Raw genomic sequence first — 24,152 nt, forward strand, 5'->3', positions numbered from 1 at the left:
CTATAGGTTGACTCATTAGCTGAGGTTAGGAATGGCCTCGTATAGCGCTCTTTGGAGCAACGCAGTTATCTTGGTCTATTACTAATAATGCTCCTCTGTTCAGCCAAGGTGGCATGCAGAGGGTGAGAATCATTTTCCAGAAACGCCAAAATTTTCCATTTGTTCTAACACAGCCTCTGGTGTGTCCAGTTTAACTCCTATAACAAAAAGCCAGCTTTCTAATCAGTTTATTGACCCTTTAGGCATCACCCATCTTGATGCCTTTGCCCCAGCACACCACTGCATAGAAGATTGCACTGGTGACAACAGACTGGTAGAACATGTGAAGAAAGGCCTACATACTCCAAAGGACCTCAGTCTCTTCAAGAATTAGAGGCGACTCTGGCCCTTCTTGTACACAGCTTCTGCGTTGGTGCTCCATTCTAGTCTGTCATCCAGGTGCAGCCCCAGGCACCTATAGGTCCTCACCACACCCACGTCCTCACCATCAATAGTAATAGGGAGCAGTGAAGGCTAAGTCGTCTTAAAATTCATCACCATCTCATTTGTCTTACTGATATTGAGCTGCAAATGATTCAGCTTGCCCCATTTGACAAAGTCCTCCACCAGAGTTCTGTATTCATTCTCCCATCATCCCTTTATACACCCAATTATTGCTGAGCCGTAGAAATAGAAAACCTACAGCACAATACAGGCCCTTCGGCGCACAAAGTTGTGCCAAACATGTCCTTACCTTAGAAATTACCAGGCTTACCCATAGCTCTCTATGTTTCTAAACTCCATGTACCTATCCAAAAGTCTCTTAAAAGACCCTATCGTATCTGCCTCCACCACCGTTGCTGGCAGCCCATTCCACGCACTCACCACTCTCTGCGTAAAAAAAATTACCCCTGACATCTCCTCTGTACCTACTCCCCAGCAACTTAAATCTGTGTCCTCATGTGGCAACCATTTCAGCCCTGGGAAAAAGCCTTTGACTATCCACACGATCAATGCCTCTCATCATATTATACACCTCTATCAGGTCACCTCTCATCCTCCGTCGCTCCAAGGAGAAAAGGCCAGGTTCACTTAACCTGTTTTCATAAGGCATGCTCCCCAATCCAGGCAACATCCTTGTAAATCTCCTCTGCACCCTTTCTGTGGTTTCCACATCCTTCCTGTAGTGAGGTGACCAGAACTGAGCACATTACTCCAAGTAGGGTCTGACCAGGGTCCTATATAGCTGCAACATTACCTCTCGGCTCCTAAACTCAATCCCACGGTTGATGAAGGCCAATACACCATATGCCTTCTTAACCACAGAGTCAACCTGCGCAGCTGCTTTGAGCATCCTATGGACTCGGACCCCTAGATCCCTCTGATCCTCCACGCTGCCAAGAGTCTTACCGTTCATACTATATTCTGCCATCGTATTTGACTTACCAAAATGAGCCACCTCACACTTAACTGGGTTGAACTCCATCTGCCACTTCTCAGCGCAGTTTTGCATCCCAGTCATCAGATAACTTCTGCAGACGACATGACTCAGTGTTGTATCTGAAGTGTGAGCATTACAGAGAGAGTGCAGGTATGCACAAGGATGAAAGAATCATGATGAAGTAGGTTGTGAAGTCAAGAGTTCATCTTTATCATACAAGAGACTTGTAGCAGCAGGACTGAAGCTCTCCTTGGACTTGGCCATTCATGTTTTCGGGCCTTTGTATATTTTTCCCAATGGAGAGATATCTTTAAACAGCATATGTATAGTGGAGTGACTGGTTTGCGGGATTAGGCAAAAAATGTTTTGTTGTTGTATGCAAAGAGACAAATATTTTTATAGACAAAGTTAGTTTTCAGAGATTGTAAGCTGATGAAAGCTAGTGTGGAGATAAACACGCACATAATAAACAAACACATCACCAAGCTCCCGGCCTTGAGAGTCAATGCCCGCCTCTGCAACTAGATTCGTGACTTTCTGTCCAACAGAGTGCAATCAGTAAGGGTAGGCAGCAACATCTCCACCATCAATATTCTAAACACTGGTGCTCCATAGTGTTGTATCCTCAGTCCCCTGTACGCTAATAACTGTGGGAACTCTGCTCTAATCCCATCTACAATTTTTCAGATGATGACACTGCTGTGGGCCTCATCTCAAATAACAATGAGTCAGAATACAGGAAGGAGATAGAGAGCCTGATGACATGGTATCATGACCACAGTCTTAACTTCAATGTCAACGAAACAAGAGTTGGTCACTGATTCAGAAAGGGGGCAGTGCACATGTTCCTTCAAGTTCCTAGGTGTGAACAACGCCATTAGCCTGTCCTGGTCCGACCAGGTTGATGTTATGGCCAAGAAGGCTCACCAATGCCTCTACTTCCTCAGAGAGCTAAACTTAGCATACTTAGTCAAGGGTGCGTGTGGGCTCCTCCATATCTGCAGTATACTTTCCTAATACCTCTTCAGCACCGGTTACGACCTCAGCCTAAAGCAGGCCCTGCGGATGAAAGGAAAGAGGCCAAACCTCCCGCGCACACTGTTCTGATGCCCCTGAAGTGCCTGAAACTGGACACTGGTGCCATGGCACACAAGGCAGCCAATGGGAAAGAGCTGCTGTATATTTCAAAGGAGCCAAGTGATGACTGGCACGGTAGAAATGGCATTCGACCCTCCACTTGACAGTGTGGCCACTGCTCTGCCCATGACCACCGGAAACTGTAGAGTTATGGGCACAGCTCAGCACACCACAAGAAGCAGCCTCCTCTCTATGAACTCTGTACTTCTTCTCACTCCCACAGTAAAGCAGCCAGCATGATCAAAGATCCCACTCCATCCCAAATGTTCTTTCTTCTGCCCAATAGACACTTGGCCTCACTACCTACCTTGTTATCATCTTGCAATTCATCATTTACCTACACTGCAATTTTTTTGGCAGCTTTTTCCACTCTATTCTGTATTGTTATTGTTTTACCGTATCCCAGCTCAATGCACTCTGTGATGATTTGATCTGTACAAACCATTAGCAATACAAGCACTTCACTGTACTTTGGTACATGTAACAATAATAAATTAACACCAATGCCAAAATTTACATATGCCAATATTCTAGAGTACAATAGTGGACAGTCCAATTAGATTGAGGATGTGTATGGTTGATTGACAGTTGATGCAAATCCATGTGAGTTATGATTGCCAAATGAAGCTGTTTTACAATTGGAATGCATGTATAACTCTCCAGTCACAACCACACCGTTTTATATTGTGGTAATATGTGACTCTATCCTTTCTCATTATATATATGCATCCAGTGTGGATGGGAATGAGATTATGAAGATTGCGCATTGTTAATCTTGTGAGAAAAAGTGCAATCAGGCACCCAGAATGGAGTAATCTTGATGGATTCAACATCAAGTTTGCTGATGACATAAAGGTTGGAGGTGTTGTGGATAGTGTAGAGGGCTGTCAGAGGTTACAGCCCGGGACATTGATAGGATGCAAAACTGGGCTGAGAAGTGGAGTTCAACCCAGATGAGTGTGAGGTGGTTCATTTTGGTCAGTCAAATATGATGGCAGAATATAGTACTAATGGTAAGACCCTTGGCAGTGTAGAGGATCAGAGGGATCTTGGGGTCCGAGTCCATAGGAAGCTCAAAGCTGCTGCGCAGGTTGAATCTGTGGTTAAGAAGGCATACGGTGTATTGGCCTTCATTAATCGTGGAATTGAATTTAGGAGCCAAGAGGTAATGTTGCAGCTATATAGGACCCTGGTCAGACCACACTTGGAGTACTGTTCTCAGTTCTGGTCGCCTGACTACACGAAGGATGTGGAAGCCATAGAAAGGGTGCAGAGGAGATTTACAAGGATGTTGCCTGGATTGGAGAGCGTGCCTTATGAGAATAGGTTGAGTGAACTTGGCTTTTTCTCCTTGGAACGATGGAGGATGAGAGGTGACCTGATAGAGGTATATAAGATGATGAGAGGCATTGATCGTGTGGATAGTCAGAGGCTTTTTCCCAGGGCTGAAGTGGTTGCCACAAGAGGACACAGGTTTAAGGTGCTGGGGAGTAGGTACAGAGGAGATGTCAGGTGTAAGTTTTTTACTCAGATTGGTGAGTGCGTAGAATGGGCTGCCAGTGGTGGAGACAGATACGATAGGGACTTTTAAGAGACTTTTGGATAGGTACATGGAACTTAGAAAAATAGAGGGCTATGGGTAAGCCTGGTAATTTCTAACGTAGGGACATATTCAGCACAACTTTGTGTGCCGAAGGGCCTGTATTGTGTTGTAGGTTTTCTATTTTTCTATCATTATTCCATCATAAGTTATTCTGGGGCACTGGCGCTAGAATAAGATCCAGGTAAATCTCATGTCAAACAATCTGTAGATTTGGCTGGTGACTTGGAGTAGTCAAGCAAATGAGAACACCAAAGGTGTAAGAAATTGAGTGATTTGACTCTAGTTGTCTGCTTCATTCATCAGTAGTATCACAGCTATCCCCTTTCATCAGTGTGACTCCACTGCAGGAGTTCCCAACCTTAATTATGCCATGGACCCCTATCATTAGCTGAAGGATCTGTGGACCTCAGGTCAGGAACCCCTGCTCTAATGCCACTCATCCTGTAACCCTTGATTCCATCAGTAGTCCTTTAACATCTGCTGGACGATGCTGAGGATGTTCTACGAGTCTGTGGTGGCCAGTGCTATCATGTTTGCTGTTGTGTGCTGGGGCAGCAGGCTGAGGGTAGCAGACACCAACAGAATCAACAAACTTATTCGTAAGGCCAGTGATGCTGTGGGGATGGAACTGGACTCTCTCACGGTGGTGTCTGAAAAGAGGATGCTGTCTAAGTTGCATGCCATCTTGGTTAATGTCTCCCATCCACTACATAATGTACTGGGCGGGCACAGGAGTACATTCAGCCAGAGTCTCATTCCTCCAAGATGCAGCACAGAGCGTCATAGGAAGTCATTCCTGCCTGTGGCCATCAAACTTTACAACTCCTCCCTTGGAGGGTCAGACACCCTGTGCTGATAGGCTGGTCCTGGACTTATTTCATAATTTACTGGTGTAATTTACATATTACTATTTAACTATTTATGGTTTTATTATTATTTATTATTTATGGTGCAACTGTAACGAAAACCAATTTCCCCCAGGATCAATAAAGTATGACTATATGACTATAAAGTCTGTCAGTCTGTTTTATCTATATTTGATGACTAAGTCTCCATGCTCCTCTTAATTAGTGGCTTACAAAGAAACTCAGAGATTATTGTGAGAAGAAATTTCTTTTCATCTCTGCTCTGAATGTCTATTCACTTTGACAGTGGAGGCCCAGGGACATGCAAGGAAAACATTAAATCTGCATCTCTACCAAACCTCTTATGAATTTTACACGTTTCTACACAGTCTCCTTTCATTCTTCTAAAATTGAAAGTGGAGGCCTAAATCATCTCCCCAATATGACAAACCTAATGTTTCAAGAATCTGATGAAACTTTTCTGTTCTCTTCATCAAAATAATGCCACTTCCGAAATGATAAGACAAGGTCTATAAACAAAATTTCAAAGCAAGATGCAACGACATGTGTACCCAAGCGTCTCGAAGTAAGATGCATTAACGTGTGTATCCAAGCTTCCCGCGGTAAGATGCACCTACATGCGTGCTCAAGCTTTCTGAAGTAAGATGCACCTACGTGTATACCCAAGCTTCTCACAGAAAGGGCCATCATACCCCGTCCTGTTTCTTTGCTAGATCTTCATATTATCTTTCAGTGATCCATGGGTAAGGATATGTCTTCGTCTATCTGAAAACTAGCAATCTCTAATCTCTGACAATTTAAAAAGATGTACCTTTCCATTCTTCCAAAGTGTAAGACCTCACGTTTTTCAACATCTTATTTGCTGTAACCTTGACCATTTTGTCTGTATCTCCTTGATCTCTCTGCATCCTTCCTGACCATGATCGCCCACAGCACATAATGATGATGCACTCCATCATAGAGTTGATATAGGTTTTGAACAGATTGGGGCCACTGCACCAATCCCTGTGGTATCCTACAACTCACTTCTCTCTCCCAGTCTGAATTAGAATTGGTTTATTGTTGTCACATGTACCAAGATGCAGTGAAAAGCTTGTCTGGCATACAGTTCATACAGATCAAATCATTACACAGTGCTTTGAGCTAGAATAAGATAAAACAATAAGAAGGCAGAATAAAGGGTAACAGCTGCAGAGAAAACGCAATGTAGATGAGCAATAAAGTACGAGATCAAAACGAGGTAGATTTTACGGTCTAGAATCCACCTAATTGTACCAGAATAAGATCTTGTTATTTAAGAGTCCAATAACAGCAGGATAGAAGTTATCCTTGAGTCTGATGGCATGTGGTTTCAGACTTTTGTACCTTCTGGCCAATGGGAGAGGGAAGAAGAGAGAACATGTGGGGTCACCTAGTAACTTGATAACTCTAAACCTTAGCACTACTGATGTAGACGGAAGCATGTGTAGATCTTCCCTTCCTGGTCAGTGACTAGCTCTGTCTATTCCCATCCCCTGCTTTTTGTCTGTTAACCAATCTGTAACCCATGCCAGTCTATTATTTCCACTATTGTGCTTGTTTGGAGCATGTGTGATGCCAGAGCTCAAGTCTGTTAACAGCGAGAGGAATAGTTCCCATTAGGGACCAAAAGTGCAAACTGTACTTAGAGCCAGGGAGCATAGGTGAGGTCTTCACTGAGTGTTTCTGATCTGTATTCACGAAGGAGAATGACTTTGTGTTTAGAAAATTCAAGCAGGTTACCTTTTTCATTTTTTTTTAAAAAAGGTATTACATATCTCCAGAGGGTTTAAAGATGGATACGTTGCTGAGTCCTGCTAAAGTCTATGCCAGGCTTTTATGGGAGGCCAGCAAGGGACCCTGACAGATTTTTAAATCTTTGCTGGCAGAGCGTGGCAAAGGCTAATAGTGGAGGCTTGTTCTGAGATTGGAATTGTGAGATCAGTGGTGTACCTTCAGAGATTGATACTGGGATCCTTGTTGTTCATTATCCATAGATTTGAATCTGAAAATAGATTTCATTAATAGGTTTGCAGATGACACAAAATATGGTAGTGTTTGTAGTGAGGAGAGCAATGTTAGGCTACAGGTTGAAATTGAGTAGATAAAATGGACAGACAAATGACAGGAATTTTAAATCCTGATGGAACACCATTGGTGAAGTGTTGTCTCGCCTGGAAGTACTGTTTGGAACCTTGGTGAGGGAGAAGGTAAGTGGAAAGATACAGCACTTCTGCTTGTAGGGATAGGTGCCAGGAGGGATCCATGGGGGGGGGGGCAGGAGTGGGGGAGGAAGGGTCATGGTTGAAGGGTCACTGGTTGAATCACAACTGTGATAGAATGTCTGGGGAGTGGTGATGGAGAAGCAGAGTTTCTCACATTTAGGTAATGTCTAGATGAGTTCTTGAATCACCAAGGTATAGAAGGCTTCTGGCTAAATGCTACAAAATGGGACTAATATAGAGGGGTGTTCTGGTCTGCATGGACATGTTGGAACCAAAAAGCTCCTTCCTGTGCTGGATGATTCAGACTCATGACTACCACGATGATCATGGATGTGGTGGAACCAAAGGGCCACCATGGACATGGGTGGAGCCAAATGCTCTCTTCCTGTGTTGTATGATTCTGATTCATGACAACCGCAATGATCCTGTATTTATGAGATAATACACGTGAAGTCTGGTTGTTGAAGTATATCATTTATTTATCTCATTTGTGGTTGTCTGTATAGCAGTTGCAGAATGAACTATCATTAAGACAGCCCTGGACATTGTGTCGGCTCGGTTAGATGAATATGTGTAGAACTAGAAGTTACTCAACATGTTTTATTGAAAACAGTGAAGTAAGGGAGTTCCTAAATAAGAGGCATCTCTTTATCACTATGTATCTGCATACATTAAACTGTTCAATAGTAAATGAACAGTTTACTTGATGTTGGAGTACTAAGTCTAATCGTAGTTGTTGTCTGACGATGACAGGAGAGTTTTTAAAGTGGAAAAGCCATTGCACTGGGGCAGTTCCACTCTCTTGACCTCAGTCCAGGTCCAGTGGTACGAACAAGCATCACAAACCGGGGTCTTGCTTGGTTGCAGAGGATAGTCACACCCTTCGCTCTCCACAGAGTGTTGCAGTACCACCTTCCTGGCCATTGTATCTCACTGTAGATTCTATCTGCCCCTTCCTCCAAAGCCTCCTTTGCATGCTGGGACAGGCTTGTCCCTAACTCACTGGGGTATGAGAACGCCAGCTACCCTCATCAGGTTTAGTCTGCCTGTCGAAGCAATGTATCAGGTGTGTCCCATGCGAGCAACTATTTGGAGCTATTTGCACTGCTGAACCTCACATCACAGCGCTAAGCAGTATTGCATCCGTATTGTACTGTCTTAGTACTTTTATATTTGTGTACTGTAGCACTTTTTTATTCACAGTTATTTTGTAAATAACACTATTCTTTGCATTTCTGGTCAGATGCTAAATGCATTTCATTGGCTTTGTATCTGTACTCGGCACAATGACAATAAAGTTGAATCTGATCTAATCTGATCTAATATGTGAGGTATGAGGGTCCAGTGGGGACCAAAGGTAAATGAGCTGCCTCAGAATGGACATTACTTGTTAAGGATCAACTTGAAACTGTGTTGCCAGTCAATACAAATAATCACAACCTTTTTACTGCATACAGCCCTTTCACCAGAGGTGCCACCTCTCCCTGTAGGTTAATAGTAGTGCTTTAAAGCCATGTACATTCGTTTTTTTTTTAATTTTATTTTATTTTTTAGCGATAAAACTCAGAGTAGGCCCTTCCGGCCCTTCAAGCTGCGCAGCCCCAGCAACCCCCAACAAACCCAATTAACCCTAACATAATCACAGGACTATTTACAATGACCAGTTAGCCTAGTCAGTACATCTTTGGACTGTAGGATGAAATCAGAGCACCTGGGGGAAACCCAAGCATTCCACAGGCTCCTTACAGACAGCCCCAGAATTGAACTGAGCTGTAAGAGCATTGCACTGGTCACTACATTATCGTGGTGCCCAAGTTCAAGAGGTTTGGGGAAAGAGAAGGATATTGGAAAACTGTTTTGACTGGTTTTCACTTATATTATGAAGATGAAGAGATCTAATAGGTGATTATGAAAGAGTATGCAGTAAAAAGGTTGTGATTATTTGATACTGGCAACACAGTATCAACTTGATCCTTAACAAGTAATGCAGATTTCCTATAAGTACCATTGGTCAATTAGAGTTTATAAATTTTAAAATAAAGATGGTTCTTACTTTTTTTTAAAAAATCAAAAGAAATGATGAATGTCGGAGTTGGATAAGATGAATTTGGGAAAGCAATCCCCCGGACAGACTTAAGAGACCAGGTTATCCATTTTCTGTTTCAGATGAGTAGTATAACACCTTCTGTAACGATACTGACAAATGTGGAGCTAGCCCTGTGCCAAACTAAAACAGCTGTCTGTAATGTAATGGTTGTTTAAAAGCAGCCAACACCCACAGCTTCTGTAAACCAGCAAATAGATGATGTCATTTAAATAAAATTATGACAATTAGATAATATTTTTGTCCTGGCATCCATTAGTCTTGCGAGACCATGGATTTGCACCTGGAAAGTCTTCACTCTCCAGGGCGCAGGCCTGGGCAAGGTTGTATGGAAGACCAGCAGTTGCCCATGCTGCAAGTCTCCCCTTCTCCACGACACCAATGTTGTCCAAGGGAAGGGCATTAGGACCCATACAGCTTAGCAGCAGTGTCGTCGCAGAGCACTGTGTGATTAAGTGCCTTCCTCAAGGACACAACGCGTTGCCTCAGCTGGGGCTCAAACTCATGATCTTCAGGTCGCTAGTCCAATGCCTTAACCACTTGGCCACGTGCCCACACAATGCCACACAATATTTTTGTATTGTTTAATTTTTGTATGTGTGTTCTGGAAGTTTACAGTAGCACTAGAATAAAAGCAGACATGTTATCTATGTTAAATGTTATTTATGGTTCATCCAAAGTGTTTGTTGTGTTAATATTAATCTCAGACATATGACGGAACCATTGGCTATACAAAGGAAAAATTATGCTGGCTGGGAATATTGCAATAAAAATGTAGTAAATCTGAGCGTTCTAATTGTGTTCAATTCATGTTTTATTTTTGCAAGTTATGCCTTGCTGCTGGATTGAAGTTTTTTTTTTGTAATGTAACCATAAGACAGAAGCAGAATTAGAGCATTCGGCTCATTAAATCTGCTCCACCATTCCATCATGGCTGATTTATTACCCTTCTCAACATCATTCCCTCTGCTTTTTCCTTGTAACCTTTGACATCCTGACTAATCAGGAACCTATTAACCTCTGTTTTAAATATACCCAACGACTTGTCCTCCACAGCCATCTGTGGCAATGAATTCTAGATTCCACCGCCCTCTGGTTGAAGAAATTCCTCCTCATCTCTGTTCTAAAGGGGCGTTCTTGTGTGGACAGCAATTCCTTTTGGGTGTAGCTGGAAGAAGAAAAAGACACACACACACACACACACTCACACTCTCTTATACAGCACAATTCCAACATCAGTGAACAGCAGTTTCCCACAAATAGCATCATGATGGTAAATATCACTGCATTTCACACTGTTGTTTGAAGGATAGACTTTAAATAGGATAACTTTTGGAAATATTTCATTGACTACCTTTTTCCCTATTTTAACAGGAAAGTGTTTTGTTTTAAATGGCCCAGCTTATTATACTTGAATATTTTATTCATTGGAAAGCATAACATGAATAAATATTTCCCAAAACCATGCCGTACATTCTATTTACCTCAGGAGTTCTCCTCCATAACCCCGCCTGGAGTTTACATACCACTGGCGGCCGACTATAATCAAGCATTTAAGATGCTGCATAATGCCGTCTCCAAACAGGAAACAATCCATCCCAATGCATTACAAGTTATAGTCGTGGGCTTCGACTAGGCTTGTTTGAAGAAGACCCTGCTCCATTACCATCAGCATATAACCTCCAGCACCAGAGATCCCAACATACTGGACCACCATTATACTATGCTAAAGAATGTCTACTGTTCCATGACCATTTACTTATGATGGAGAATTTGCTTAGCAATGGCTCAGTTAGTAGAGCACACTTTTGGTTCTATTTCAGGTGATTGGGAGTAAAATTTTAAATGAGATTGTGCAGTATTGAGGGATTGATTTTATTTGAGGCTCTAAACTGGGGCTCTATCTGCCAAATTCACAGATATGAGATTCTGTATCACTTTTTAAAAAATAAAGCACAGTTTTGATCTTGTGTGTCTTGGCTTATGTTTATCCTTCAATCAATGATGCTAATTGTCTAGACATTGGAGTTTTTATGTCTAAGATAATTGTAAGCATTGGACATTTTGAGGTCAAACGCTGTTGCCAAGCAAGAGGCTTGCAGGTGCTCAAAATCAGAATTCATCAAGAATCCACAGATTGAGGTACTATTGCTTGTTAGAACAAGCTGATGCTTATAGCATAAGGCAGTAGCAAGACTTTGGTATGTACAATTTATAGTCATAGAACACTACAGCACAGAAACAGGCTCTTTGGCCCGTCTGGACTGTGCCCAAACCATTAATCTACCTAGTCTCATTGACCTGCACGCAGACCATAGCCCTCCATACCCCTCTCATCCACGTACCTAACCAAATTTCTGTTAAGTGTTAAACTCAGCCCTGCATGCAGCACTTGTGCTGGCAGCTCATTCCACACTCTCACCATCCCCTGAGAGAAGTTCACCCTCATGTTCCCCTTAAACATTTCATCCTTAACCCATGACCTCTACATGTAGTCTCACCCAATCTCAGTGGAAAAAGTCTGCTTGCATTGACCCTATCTATACTCCTTATAATTTTATATACCTCTATTAAATCTCCAGTCAATCTTCTACAATAGGGTTTAAAGTCCTAACCTATTCAAACTTTCCCCATAACTCGGGTCCTCAAATTCCAGCAACATCCTTGTAAAATTTCTCTGCATTCTTTCAATCTTATTTACATCTTTCCTTTAGATAGGTATCTAAAACTGCACACGATACTCCAAATTAGGCCTCCCTAACATCTTGTACAACTTCAACATAACATCCCATCTTCTGTACTCAGTACTTAGATTTATGAAGGCCAACATGCCAAAAGCTTACTTTATGATGCTATCTACCTGTGACACCACTTTCAATAAATTATGGACCCTTTGTTCTATAGCACTCCTCAGTGCCTTACCACTGTGTAAGACCTGTTCTGATTGGTCTTACCGAAGTGCAATACCTCACACTTGTCTGCATTAATTTCCATCTGCCATTTGTCAGCTCATTTTCTCCAGTTGCAAGGTCTGATACTTTTCCTCCCTGTCCACTACACCCTCAATCTTGCTGTCATCCACAAATTTGCTGATCCAGTTAACCACATTGTCATCCAGATCATTGATATAGAGGACAAACAGCAAAAGACCCAGCACGGATTCCTGTGGCACTCCAGTAGACACAGGCCTCCAGTCAAAGAGGCAACCCTCATCCCTCACTCTCTGGTTTCTCCCATAAAGCGAATGTCTAATGCAATTTACTACCTCATCTTGAATGCCGAGCGACTGAACCTTCTTGACTGATCTCCCATGCAGGACCTTGTCAAATACCTTGTTAAAGTCCAAGTAGACAACATCCACTGCTTTGCCTTCATCAACTTCCCTGGTGACTTCTGGTCCCTAAGAATACCTTTCATTAACTTACCCACTATTGGTGTCAGGCTCACCAGCCTATAATTTCCTGTAACATACATCAAAGTTGCTGGTGAACACAGCAGGCCAGGCAGCCTCTCTAGGAAGAGGTACAGTCAGGATGAAGGGTCTTGGCCTGAAACGTCAACTGTACCTCTTCCTAGAGATGCTGCCTGGCCTGCTGCGTTCACCAGCCACTTTGATGTGTGTTGCTTGAATTTCCAGCATCTGCAGAATTCCTCGTGTTTGCGTGCTATAATTTCCTGGTTTATTTTTAGAGCGGAACAACAATCGCTCTCCTCCAATCTTCTGGTACCTCACCTGTCACTAAGGATGTTGTAAATATCTCTGCTAAGGCCTCGGCAGATTCTGCACTTGCCTCCTGTAGGGCCCAAGGGAACATCTTGTCAGTCCTGGGAATTTATTCATCCTATTCTTCCTCAAGACAGCAAGCACCTCCTCTTCTGTGATATACTTCATTTTGCAAATGCCAGACCGTTGAAAAGTTTAAAGACTGAAAATGACGTTCTGTATTATGCACTGTCAATGTGAGATCTCGCTTTAATTGGATGTAATCCTGAAAATTTGCACTATTTCTGTTTGTAATGGTAATGAAAATGTAATGACATCTTTTTAGGAAGCATAATTGTGTATAACAGTATAGCATCATTTTTTATTATTTTTGAAGGGATGCAAACTGTAGTCACTAGGAGCTCAATTTTCAAAGGTACGAAAGAGACTGCTTCATAGATATTTGGGATTACATCTTCAAATCAGCAGTGAATTTTATGTACCTGAAATAATCTCCCTGCAACTAAGTGAGCAATTCCATTCAAGCAGAAACTGCCTCAAAACACTACAAAATGTGATTAGTGAGGGAAAAGAGAAAGTATGGGCTACGTTATTGAAAGGTGTTTTCAAAACTGTTGTGAGCTAAGAATTTAATGTTGTTGAGAAGGACAAGTCATACAGATACCAGTCTATTAGCCTACCATGTGCACACCAAACATCAAGCATCCAGTACGTTTTACATGAATCCTACTCTAACTCATTTTATTCTGTCCACTTTCCTATGAATTCCTCCTCAGATTAAATCTCTCAGCCACGTATGAGGGGCAATTTATAGAGGCCAGTTAGTTGCAGAATTTGGGATTGGGGGTCTACTGTTTTCTGTCATTCATTCTTCGTGGTTTTAACCTCTGTTTCACACAGACAGCAGTCAGGATTGAACTTTGACTGTTAGAGCTGGGGGGCAGCAACTCTATATTGCTGTGTCACTAAAAGAAGCTAGAACAGAGGCTGAGAAGCGGCAGAAACCCAAACAGCACAGTAGCATGACCGTTAGTGTTTGACGTTAGCATTACCTTTTACAGTGTCAGTGATGAGATCAAGGCTTAATTCAAGCCATCGTCTTTAAGGGGTTTGTGACTGCATGGGTTTCTTCTGGGTGCTCCAGTTTCCTGCCACGTTCCAAAGATGTAAGTGTTAGCGTTAGTAAGTTGTGGGCATGTTGCGTTAGCGCCAGAAGCACGGTGGCACTTGTATATCCTCAGACTGTGTTGGTCACTGACGCAAATGTCACATTTCACTGTATCTTTTTGATGACAAAGCTAGTTTTTATTGTTAACTTGGGCAAGCTCTGAATTAGAAAGCTATTGCTAAGACATTAAAGAGAATCAGAATCAGGTTTATTATCACCAGCATGTGATGTGAAATTTGTTAAATTAGCAGCAGCAGTTCAATGCAATACATAATATAGAAGAAGAAAAAAAATAATCTTTTTTTTGTGGTCATCCATTGTCGTCGATGAGGACCTCAACACCATTATGATGGTGTCGAGACTAGTGCATGGTTTGGATTTAAGTAAGGGAGAGTTGCGGCGCATCTGCCTCACTTTCTCTTCCCAATTCCCATCTGGATCCAGTGGCAAGACAGAGTCGAGACGGCTAGAGATGGGACTAGGTGCAGTGGATGACTGGGACGTCTTCTGTGTCTTGTCCTGCTCTACACGTTCCACAACGCTTGCAGAGACTGCCTTCTTGACCGTTGGACCTTCCATTGGTCTCGTCTGCTCAGTCCGCCGGAGTCTGTCTTCACATGCTGGGATAGACAACTCCCTATCTCACCGAGGGTTTGAGACCCGTTGGCTACCCTCACCTGGTTTAGCCGGCTTGTCGAAGCCGTTGCCCGGGGTGTGGCCGCTATCACATGCAAACAGCTACGAGGAGCCACAGGTGAGAGCTGAATGCCAGGTGGGGACCAAAGGTGGACTAACCACCCTGAAAAGGACCCGACATGTTCCTCCACCAGAGGTGCTACCCCTCCCTGACACCCCATACACCCCAAATAAAAATATTAATGAATAAGTAAATCATATACAGTATATTGAATAGATTAAAAGCATACAAAAAACAAATACTGTATATTTTTTTTAAAAATGAGGTAGTGTCCAAGGGTTCAAAGTCCATTTAGGCATCGGATGGCAGAGGGGAAGAAGCTGTTCCTGAATCACTGAGTGTGTGCCTTCAGGCTTCTGTACTTCCTACCTGATGGTAACAGTGAGAAAAAGGCATGCCCTGGGTGCTGGAGGTCCTTAATAATGGACACTGTCTTTCTGAGACACTGCTTCCTGAAGATGTCCTGGGTACTTTGTAGGCTAGTACCCAAGATGGAGCCGACTAAATTTACAACCCTCTGCAGCTTCTTTCGGTCCTATGCAGTAGCCCCCCCGCCCCCCCCCCCCATACCAGACAGTAACGCAGCCTGTCAGAATGCTCTCCACAGTACATCTATAGAATAGTTGAAAATGCACAGCAGCTTGGAGAGCATTTGACTAGAGGGAAACAGTATTTCAGGTTTATGTCAATATTAAGTGTTTTGAGATGCAGCTGAAGTGAAGGGGCAAAGGATTGTATGGACGAAAGGGTCATTGGTGTGCTTTGTGACAAGAACATTAAGGGTGATTTTCCTTAATACCTGAGAGGGTGATCCATAGTTAGAATGGAGACCAAAGGAAAAGTTGGTCAGCAACGACGATACCTGGGGAAGAGATCAAAAGATTTAATGTTGAAATAAATAGCCTGGTATAAAATTTCACACTTACACTGGAGAGTGAATTTAAGCAAAATTAAAGCACCTGTCATCTTGTTTGAATCTGGACCGAGAGTCTGGCCAGCAATTGTGGTGTTGGAGAGATCTAAAAGCAGCTGAAACTGATTTGTGTGGCTGGGAGTCAAACCAGAAAGAAAATGGGCAGCCTATAATCAATAACTGTCCAAAAATATTTTAAAAGGAAAAGATTAAACTATTTTATGCATACTTGTGAATAAACCCTAGTCTGGGTCTTCAACCAAAGTAACATCCAAGCCATGTTTTCCTTCATTTCTGATGTTCTTGCAGAAGGATTACGATGTTAAACATGACTAAATTTGGTCAGGAAAACATTAGATGCCTTAAGTGCCAAAAGAAATTCAAAAACAAATGTAAAAATATGGCAACTTTTCATTTAATCTTTCTCCTTTTTTTTTCTAGTTTTCACTTGGCTGCTATCAAGGGACAGGTGGACTGTTTGGGAGCAATGCTCACTCATGGCATTGATCTAAATGTACTGGATGGCTCAGGTAATGAGTTTATTTCTGACCTTACATGTGTTATGGAAAATTACAACATGAGCAGAATTGGGTTGAACAACGTTTTTTTGAAATATGAGGGAGTCATGATAATGCTAATCATAAACTTCACAAAACCAATGGCTCTCCTTCTCACCTTTAATCTTTGTCATTTAACTGATCTCTCCTTTCCACCATTCCCATGCCTACATATGACTGTTATTCCATGGTTCCACTCTTTGTCAACGCAGCCGGTGTAATTCTAGAACTGGGTATTTTTTCAGTCATTAAGGAATGCCTTCAGAGATCTACAATCCAGTACCAGGATATTTGCATTTATTAAATCAGCATGCAAACTGATAAAACAAATCCTCAATTGAAGATCCAACAAACCAAAGCTATAGTTTTTGACCCTTGGAGCAGGGAGAAAAGTGTGCAGTTTCTATTTGATTCCAAGCTGCTGACCTGGTCACCAACCAACACACAAATAAATGCTGGGAGCAACTCTGCAGGCAAGCGGCGTCTATGGAAATAAGTGCAATCGACATTTCAGGCTAAGACCCTTCAGCAGGACTGGAGGAAAAAGATGAGGAGTCAGACCTGGTCACTAATAAGGTTTCAAAAGAATGCCCGGAAGATGGAAGCAGATTCAAATATTGGAGGAGAGAGTATTGCAGTGCTCTAGGGAAAGAAGTTGGGGTGCGGATTGACAAGGTTTCTCTTGCAGAAGAGTGATGGGGCCCAGTGGGTTGAAGGGCTCTATTCTTGGCTGTAATGATTGTAAGGATAAGAGCTTGTTTCCATAGCCATGAAGGTTATTAACCTGAGAAGAGGGGAGGATTGTTCCATGGTTTGCAGGTCAGGTTGTTCTGATCTGGAATATATAACGTAAAAGAATAGTGTAAATAGATTAACGTGGGACTGGTTATACAATTCAAGGGGAAACAAAAATTGCACAACTTCAGGGAGTGAGGAAGGAAGTGAATCAAAGTGGAACACTTCATAAATCAGAGTATTAAGTACAGGAGCTGGAATGTTAAGTTGGAAAAGAAATTGCTGAGGCGTAATTTTGAGTAGCGTGTTCAATTCTGGTCACTTACTTGTACCAACAGGAGCGCTATCGATGAGATTGAAAGAGTGCAGGGAAAATTTACGAGGATGTTGCTGGAACTTGAGGACGGAAGTAATAAGGAAAGGTTGAATAGCTTAGGAATTTATTCGCTAGATCGTAGTAGAAACTATGGGAGATTTGATAGAGAAATATAAAATTATAAGTGGTATAGCGAGGGTAACTACAAACAGGCTCTGAGGTTGGGTGAACTAGTAGTCATGGGTTAAAGGTGAAATGTTTAAGGGGAACATTAGAGGGAACTTCACTCAGAAGGTGGTGAGAGTGTGGAATTAGCTGCCAGTGGAAGTGGTGGATGCAAGTTCAACTTCAACATTTATGAGAAGTTTGGATAAGTACGTGGATGGTAGGTGTATGGAAGGTCATGGTCCGGGTGCAGGTGGGCGGACCAGGCAGAAGAATAGTTCAGCATGGACTAGATGGACTGAAGGGTAGTGGTGTTCTATGACTCCATGACTTATCTAAGAAGCAGATTAAGGAGAATAGCCACCCCTTGGTGCTGTATGAGTTAATAATTCTAATCTCGCCGTTCTTCTTGCTGAAATAAATCAAACTCCAATCTTTATCTTAATTAAGATCATTATTTAAATCATAGGAAATAGAAGCAGAGCTAGGTCATTTGGCTTTCATTTCCCCTGCCTTTTCGTAAGATCATAACAGATATTTTTAAATATCAGGGCCACATTCCTGTACTAAACCCATATCCGTTGATTCTCTGTATATCTACAAATCTGTTGTTCTCAGACATAATAGACTAGCTTGCTTAATCTCTCCATAAAGAATAAACCAATGATTCCAGAAATCAGTGTTTATCCTGTACTGCACTCCCACCATTGCAAACACATCCTTCATTAAGTGAGCAGTCCAGACCTGTAAATAGTACTTCAGATGCAGCCTCGCCACAGCATTACAGAACTCCTGTACTCAAATCTTTTTGTATTAAATGCCAGTGTGCCACCTGCCTTCCTAATTGGTGGTTGTAGGTGCATTAATTTGTGTTCACATGAGTTTTTCAGTTTCACATCATTAATGGATAAATCACTCCTCTTTTCCGACTGAAATATATATGACCTTTGCCTTTTTCTTTCATGTTAATTATATCTGATAAAATCTTCCTGCCCCCATTTTGAAGTTAGATCTACTCATCAACATCTTTGAGTCATAGAAATGTGCAGCACAACAATGTGCCCTTTTGGCTCATTCATTGGAAAAGTATTGCCACCCCCGCTGGTTCCTGCATCTGGTAGAAGTCCCATTCTCATGCTCACATCTTCTCAAACTAAAAATGACGCATTTGTTGCAGCTGTCAACCCCCAATTACCCTTTCTCTTCTCCTCACCTGCCTATCACTCCCTTCTGGTGCCCCTTGTCCTTCCCTTTCTCCCATGGTCCACTGTCCCCTCCAGTCAGATTCCTTCTTCAGCCCTTTGCCTTTCCCACCTATCTCCTCCATGCTTCTCACTTCATCTTCCACCCACCCACCCTCCTCCTCATCTGGTTTCAACCCGTCACCTTCTTGCTTGTATCCTTCCCTCCCCCCACCACATCATTCTGGCTTCTTCCCCCTCCCTTTCTAGGCCCAGTGAAGGGTCTCAGCCCAAAGCATCAAATCATTATTCCTCTCCATTGATGCTGCCTGACCTGCTGATTTTCTTCAGCATTTTGTGTGTGTTACAGCCCTGTTCTCTGCCTTAATCATTTCATGCCAGTATCCATCTCAGGTCAATATGCGAATACCCTGCTCTCTGTTTGATTATTTCTTGTGTGGTATTCTCAGTCCACAATAGAGACCCATATCAGAATCAGGTTTATTATCACTTGCATATGTCGTGAAATTTGTTTTATTTTCTGGCAGCAATACAGACAATACTTAAAATTATTACAGTACTATACAAAAGTCTTGTGTACCCTATCTATATACAGTGTCTATAAAAATTATTCCCCCAGCTGGAAGTTTTCATGCTTTATTGTTGTACAATATTGAATCACAGTGGATTTAATTCTGCTTTTTTTGACACTGATCAACAGAAAATGTCTCTTCGTGTCAAAGTGAAAACAGATCTCTACAAAGTGATCTAAATTGATTACAAATATAGAACACAAAATAATTGATTGCATAAGTATTCACCTCTTCATGTCAGTATTTAGTAGCTGCACCTTTGGCAGCAATTACAGCCTTGAGTCTGTGTGGATAGATCTCTATCAGTTTTGCATATTTGGACACTGCAGTTTTTTCTCCATTCTTCTTTACAAAACTGCTCAGGCTCTATCAGATTGCATGGGGATCGTGAATGAACAGCCTTTTTCAAGTCCAGCCACAAATTCTCAATTGGGTTGAGGTCTGGACTCTGACTTGTTCACTCCAGGACATTAACTTTGTTGTTTTTAAGCAATTCCTGTGTAGTTTTGGCTTTATGCTTGGGGTCATTGTCTTGCTGGAAAACAAATCTTCTCTCAAGTCACAGTTCTTTTGTAGGTTGTATCTGGTTGTCCTCCAGAATTTCCCTGTATTTTGCTGCATTCATTTTACCCTCTACCTTCACAAGGCTTCTAGAGCCTGCTGCAGTGAAGCATCCCCAAAGCATGATGCAGCCACCACCATGCTTCACAGTAGGGATGGTGAGTTTTTGATGATGTGCGGTGTTTGGCTTACACCAAACATAGCGTTTAGTCTGATGGCTGAAAAGTTCAATTTTGGTTTCATCAGGCCATAGAACCTTCTTCCAGCTGAATTCAGAGTCTCCTACATGCCTTCTGGCAAACTCTGGCCAAGATTTCATGTGAGTTCTTTTCAGCAGTGGCTTTCTCTTTCCCACTCTTCCATAAAGCTGTGATTAGTGAAGCACCCGGGCAACAGTTGTTGTATGCGCAGCCTCTCCCATCTCAGCCACTGAAGCTTGTAACTCCTCCAGAGTTGTCACAGGTCTCTTGGTGGCCTCCCTCACTAGTCCCCTTCTTGCATGGTCAGTCAGTTTTTGAGAATGGCCTACTCTAGGCAGATTTATGGATGTACCATATTCTTTCTATTTCTTGATGATTGACTTAATTGTACTCCCAAGAGATATTCAGTGACTTGGAAATTTTCTTGTATCCATCTCCTGACTTGTGCTTTTTACAGAGTTGCTTGGAACGTTCTTTTGTCCTCATGGTGTAGTTTTTACTGACTCACCATCAGTTGGACCTTCCAGATACAGGTGTATTTGGTGACCTCCATTTAACAAATTATGTGATTTCTAAAACCAATTGGCTGCACCAGTGAGGATTTGGTGTGTCATATTAAAGGGGGTGAATACTTATGTAATCAACTATTTTATGTTTTATATTTGTAATTAATTTAGATCACTTTGCAGAGATCTGTTTTCACTTTGACACAAAAGTCTTTTTCTGTTGATCAGTGTCAAAAAATTAAATCCCCTGTGATTCAATATTGTATAACAAAAAAACATGAAAACTTCCAAAGGGATGTGAATACTTCTTATGGGCACTGTTTATGTGATAATATAGTTCCTACATCTAAAGGGTTTTGAAAAATAACTAACATTTATATACGCAAACAACAGGAATTCTGCAGATGCTGGAAATTCAAGCAACACACATCAAAGTTGCTGGTGAACGCAGCAGGCCAGGCAGCATCTCTAGGAAGAGGTGCAGTCGACGTTTCAGGCCGAGACCCTTCCTCAGGACTAGTCCTTCGTCTAGTCCTGACGAAGGGTCCCGGCCTGAAACGTCGACTGTACCTCTTCCTAGAGATGCTGCCTGGCCTGCTGCGTTCACCAGCAACTTTGATGTGTGTTGCTAACATTTATATATTTTCTTTTCTTTACATATTTTATTAGAATAAATTATGGCACATTATATAAATTACTATATTTTCTGTTTCATATTAAATACTCTAGAAATTTGAACCCCAATTGCTCTTGTATGTAGCATTTGTACCCACATCCACCACTTCCACTGACAGCTCTTTTCACACTCACACCATCTTCGGGGTCAAGAAGTTCCCCTACATCTTCCCCTTAAGCATTTCACCTAAACTTATGACCTCTAATTTTAATCTCACCGAACCTGAGGGGGGGAAGCCTGTATGCATTCACCTTGTCTATATCCTCTCATAATTTTGTATACCTGTATAATATTTCTCCTTATTCTCCTGCACTTAAAGGAATAAAGTCCTAATCTACCTAACCTTTCATTGTAACTCAGGTCCTCGAGTTCCAGTAACTTATAAATTTCCCTGCACTCCTTCAAACTTATTATTAACTTTCCTGTTGGTAGGTGACTAGAACTGCACTCACAATACTCCAAATTTTGCCTCACCAGTGTCTTATACAACTTCAACGTAACATTCCAACTCTTGTATTCCATGGCCTGTCATGGCATAGTCCATAATTGTTAGTGAAAATTTTCCTTTGTGGCCAAGAGTGTGATGAACATCCTGTTTGTACTAGCAACCCACCGAGTAACCTTTTTTCAGAGAATCTATTTGCCTTTCACATGAATTATGTCACCTGAAGAAATTGTGCTTTCAGCATGGGTACAGCCAGCAACATTTTGTATTTCAACGTTGACTGGTTTAATTGTTTTTTCCCTCCAGAAATTATGCATGAAGTTACTTCTGAAGGAAAGCAAGTTAAATTATTGTTCAAGTTGGAAAAGTTGATCATTCAACGACTGCTGCAGAGCTGCTGGACAACAGTATTTTCCAGCTTGTCTGTGTCAGAGCTGAGAAACTTAAATTGTCAGCCTAAGGAGCCTGGGTGTTTCCTGATTTTGTTGGCTGTCCTAAAGAGAATATTTGGAATACAAACATGACTTTATCTCAGCTTTCATCAACAAGTGAATATTTTGATGAAGCTTTGATCCTCTTTATATTATAAATATGGTTTTTGTCTTTCTGTTGTTGGTAGTTGCACTCTTATCCAGTGTTCCTTACTTTCAATGGATTTCCATACCGGTAGTATAATTTAATTGTAAAAGTAATTTTAGTTATCTCAGCAACACTTTCTGCTGCTGACCATCTTTTTAGTTGTTGATGATTCATGGGGGGGGGGAGAAATGCATGTTATCTTTCAGATTGGATTTGTTGCTTAGCCAATAGAGATATTTGTAGCTAAGAATTGATTGGCAATCTTTTCCAATTAAAGAATATGCAAAACTAGAAATCTAGCTTTACCGTGTGCATTTGAACAATACTTAATTGACACTTTTGTATTCTTTTGTTTCATATATTGACATGGGTTCAAGGCTGTTAACTTTCTCCCCCTCTTGTTTAAATTGCAGGCTCTAATGTGTTGCACCTTGCGTCAAAATTCAGTCATCAAGAATGTGTGAGAAAGATCTTGCAGGTAGAGGATATTCATGTTTTTGTTAGTGACTTCTTAAACATATTGTTCTGACTTCCTGCAGTTTAGATTACGGAATACCAATACATGAGAGAATCATCATCATCAGCATTATGTGCCCTGTTGTATGGCGATCACGGTCTTCCATCTGTCTTTAATCTGAGATGTTCTAATAAGCTCTTCAAAACCTTTTCTGTTCATCCCCTAATGTAACTGATGAATGTTACACGCTGTTCACCGTGACTTTTCCTTCCATTAATATTTCCTGTCACCGCAAGATGTTCGAGCTTCTCTTTTCTCAGTATGTGTCCCAGAAATCCCAGGTGCCATTTCCTGACTGATGACAAACAAGGGAGAATCTGCAGATGCTAGAAATCCAAGCAACATACATAAAATGTTGGGAAAAACTCAGCAGGCCAGGCAGCATCTATGGAAAAAAGTACAATCGACATTTCAGGCCAAGACCCTTCGTTGACTGAACTCTTCCATAGGTGCTGCCTGGCCTGCTGAGTTCCTCCAGCATTCTGTGTGTGTTATCCTGATTGATGATATCAGTTTTCTTCTTATTCCGGCTTTTCACAACTCTTCCTCATTTGTTACTCTGTCCTTCCATGATATTTTCATCATTCTTCTGAAAAACCACATTTCTGCAGCTTATCTTCCCTAATTTTGTTATGATACCGTCCAACATTTGCTTCCATAATGAACATAGCACCACAACACTCTGGTTTTCATACCCATAGAAATGATGTTATTCTTTAGTATCTTGCTCAAGTGCTTGAGACATGAGCGAATCAGGATACAAATTGCATTAAAAGACAAATTGGAGCCAGTTCTTTTATAACAGGTACACGTCATAGCACCAATTTCTCCTCATATCTTATCTATATCACCTACCAATTACTTTAGGTCTGTATCCCTGGTTACTAGCTTCTCAGCAAAGGAAATTCTGCCCGTCCTTTTTGCCCAATCCAGTTCCATAATTTTACGAATCTCCATTAAATCTTCCTTCACCCTCTCTACTAAAGAAATCAACCATAGTCTAGCCAACAACCTGAAACATTAAATCTCCTTCTCTTTCAATATGTAACACCTGACCTATTAAGTTTTTCTAGCACTTTTATTATAATCTGTCCAATCTTCATTCACAGTTAAAGTTCTCATGTCCCTGCACTCTCCTCTTTAACCTTCTCTTCTAATGCTGTACTGTGTTTACCAGACTGAACCTTGCATTCCAGTTCTGGTCCATTGAATGGTGTATGTACTTCTGGCACAACTTCCCTGATTT

General features: G+C 41.7%; 1 protein-coding gene across 3 annotated transcripts in view; it reads left to right on the forward strand.

Annotated features, from left to right (window-relative positions):
- Positions 1 to 24,152, forward strand: part of rai14 (retinoic acid induced 14) — a 251,941-nt gene that overhangs the window by 136,565 nt on the left and 91,224 nt on the right. For all 3 annotated transcript variants that reach the window (XM_072252291.1, XM_072252290.1, XM_072252292.1), the window contains 2 exons: positions 16,317 to 16,405; positions 22,803 to 22,867. In XM_072252291.1, coding sequence (XP_072108392.1) covers positions 16,317 to 16,405; positions 22,803 to 22,867 — 154 coding nt within the window. The remainder of the gene's footprint in view (positions 1 to 16,316; positions 16,406 to 22,802; positions 22,868 to 24,152) is intronic.

The sequence above is a fragment of the Mobula birostris genome, chromosome 3 (assembly GCF_030028105.1).
Source record: "Mobula birostris isolate sMobBir1 chromosome 3, sMobBir1.hap1, whole genome shotgun sequence".
In the NCBI taxonomy this organism is placed as follows: Eukaryota; Metazoa; Chordata; class Chondrichthyes; order Myliobatiformes; family Myliobatidae; genus Mobula; species Mobula birostris.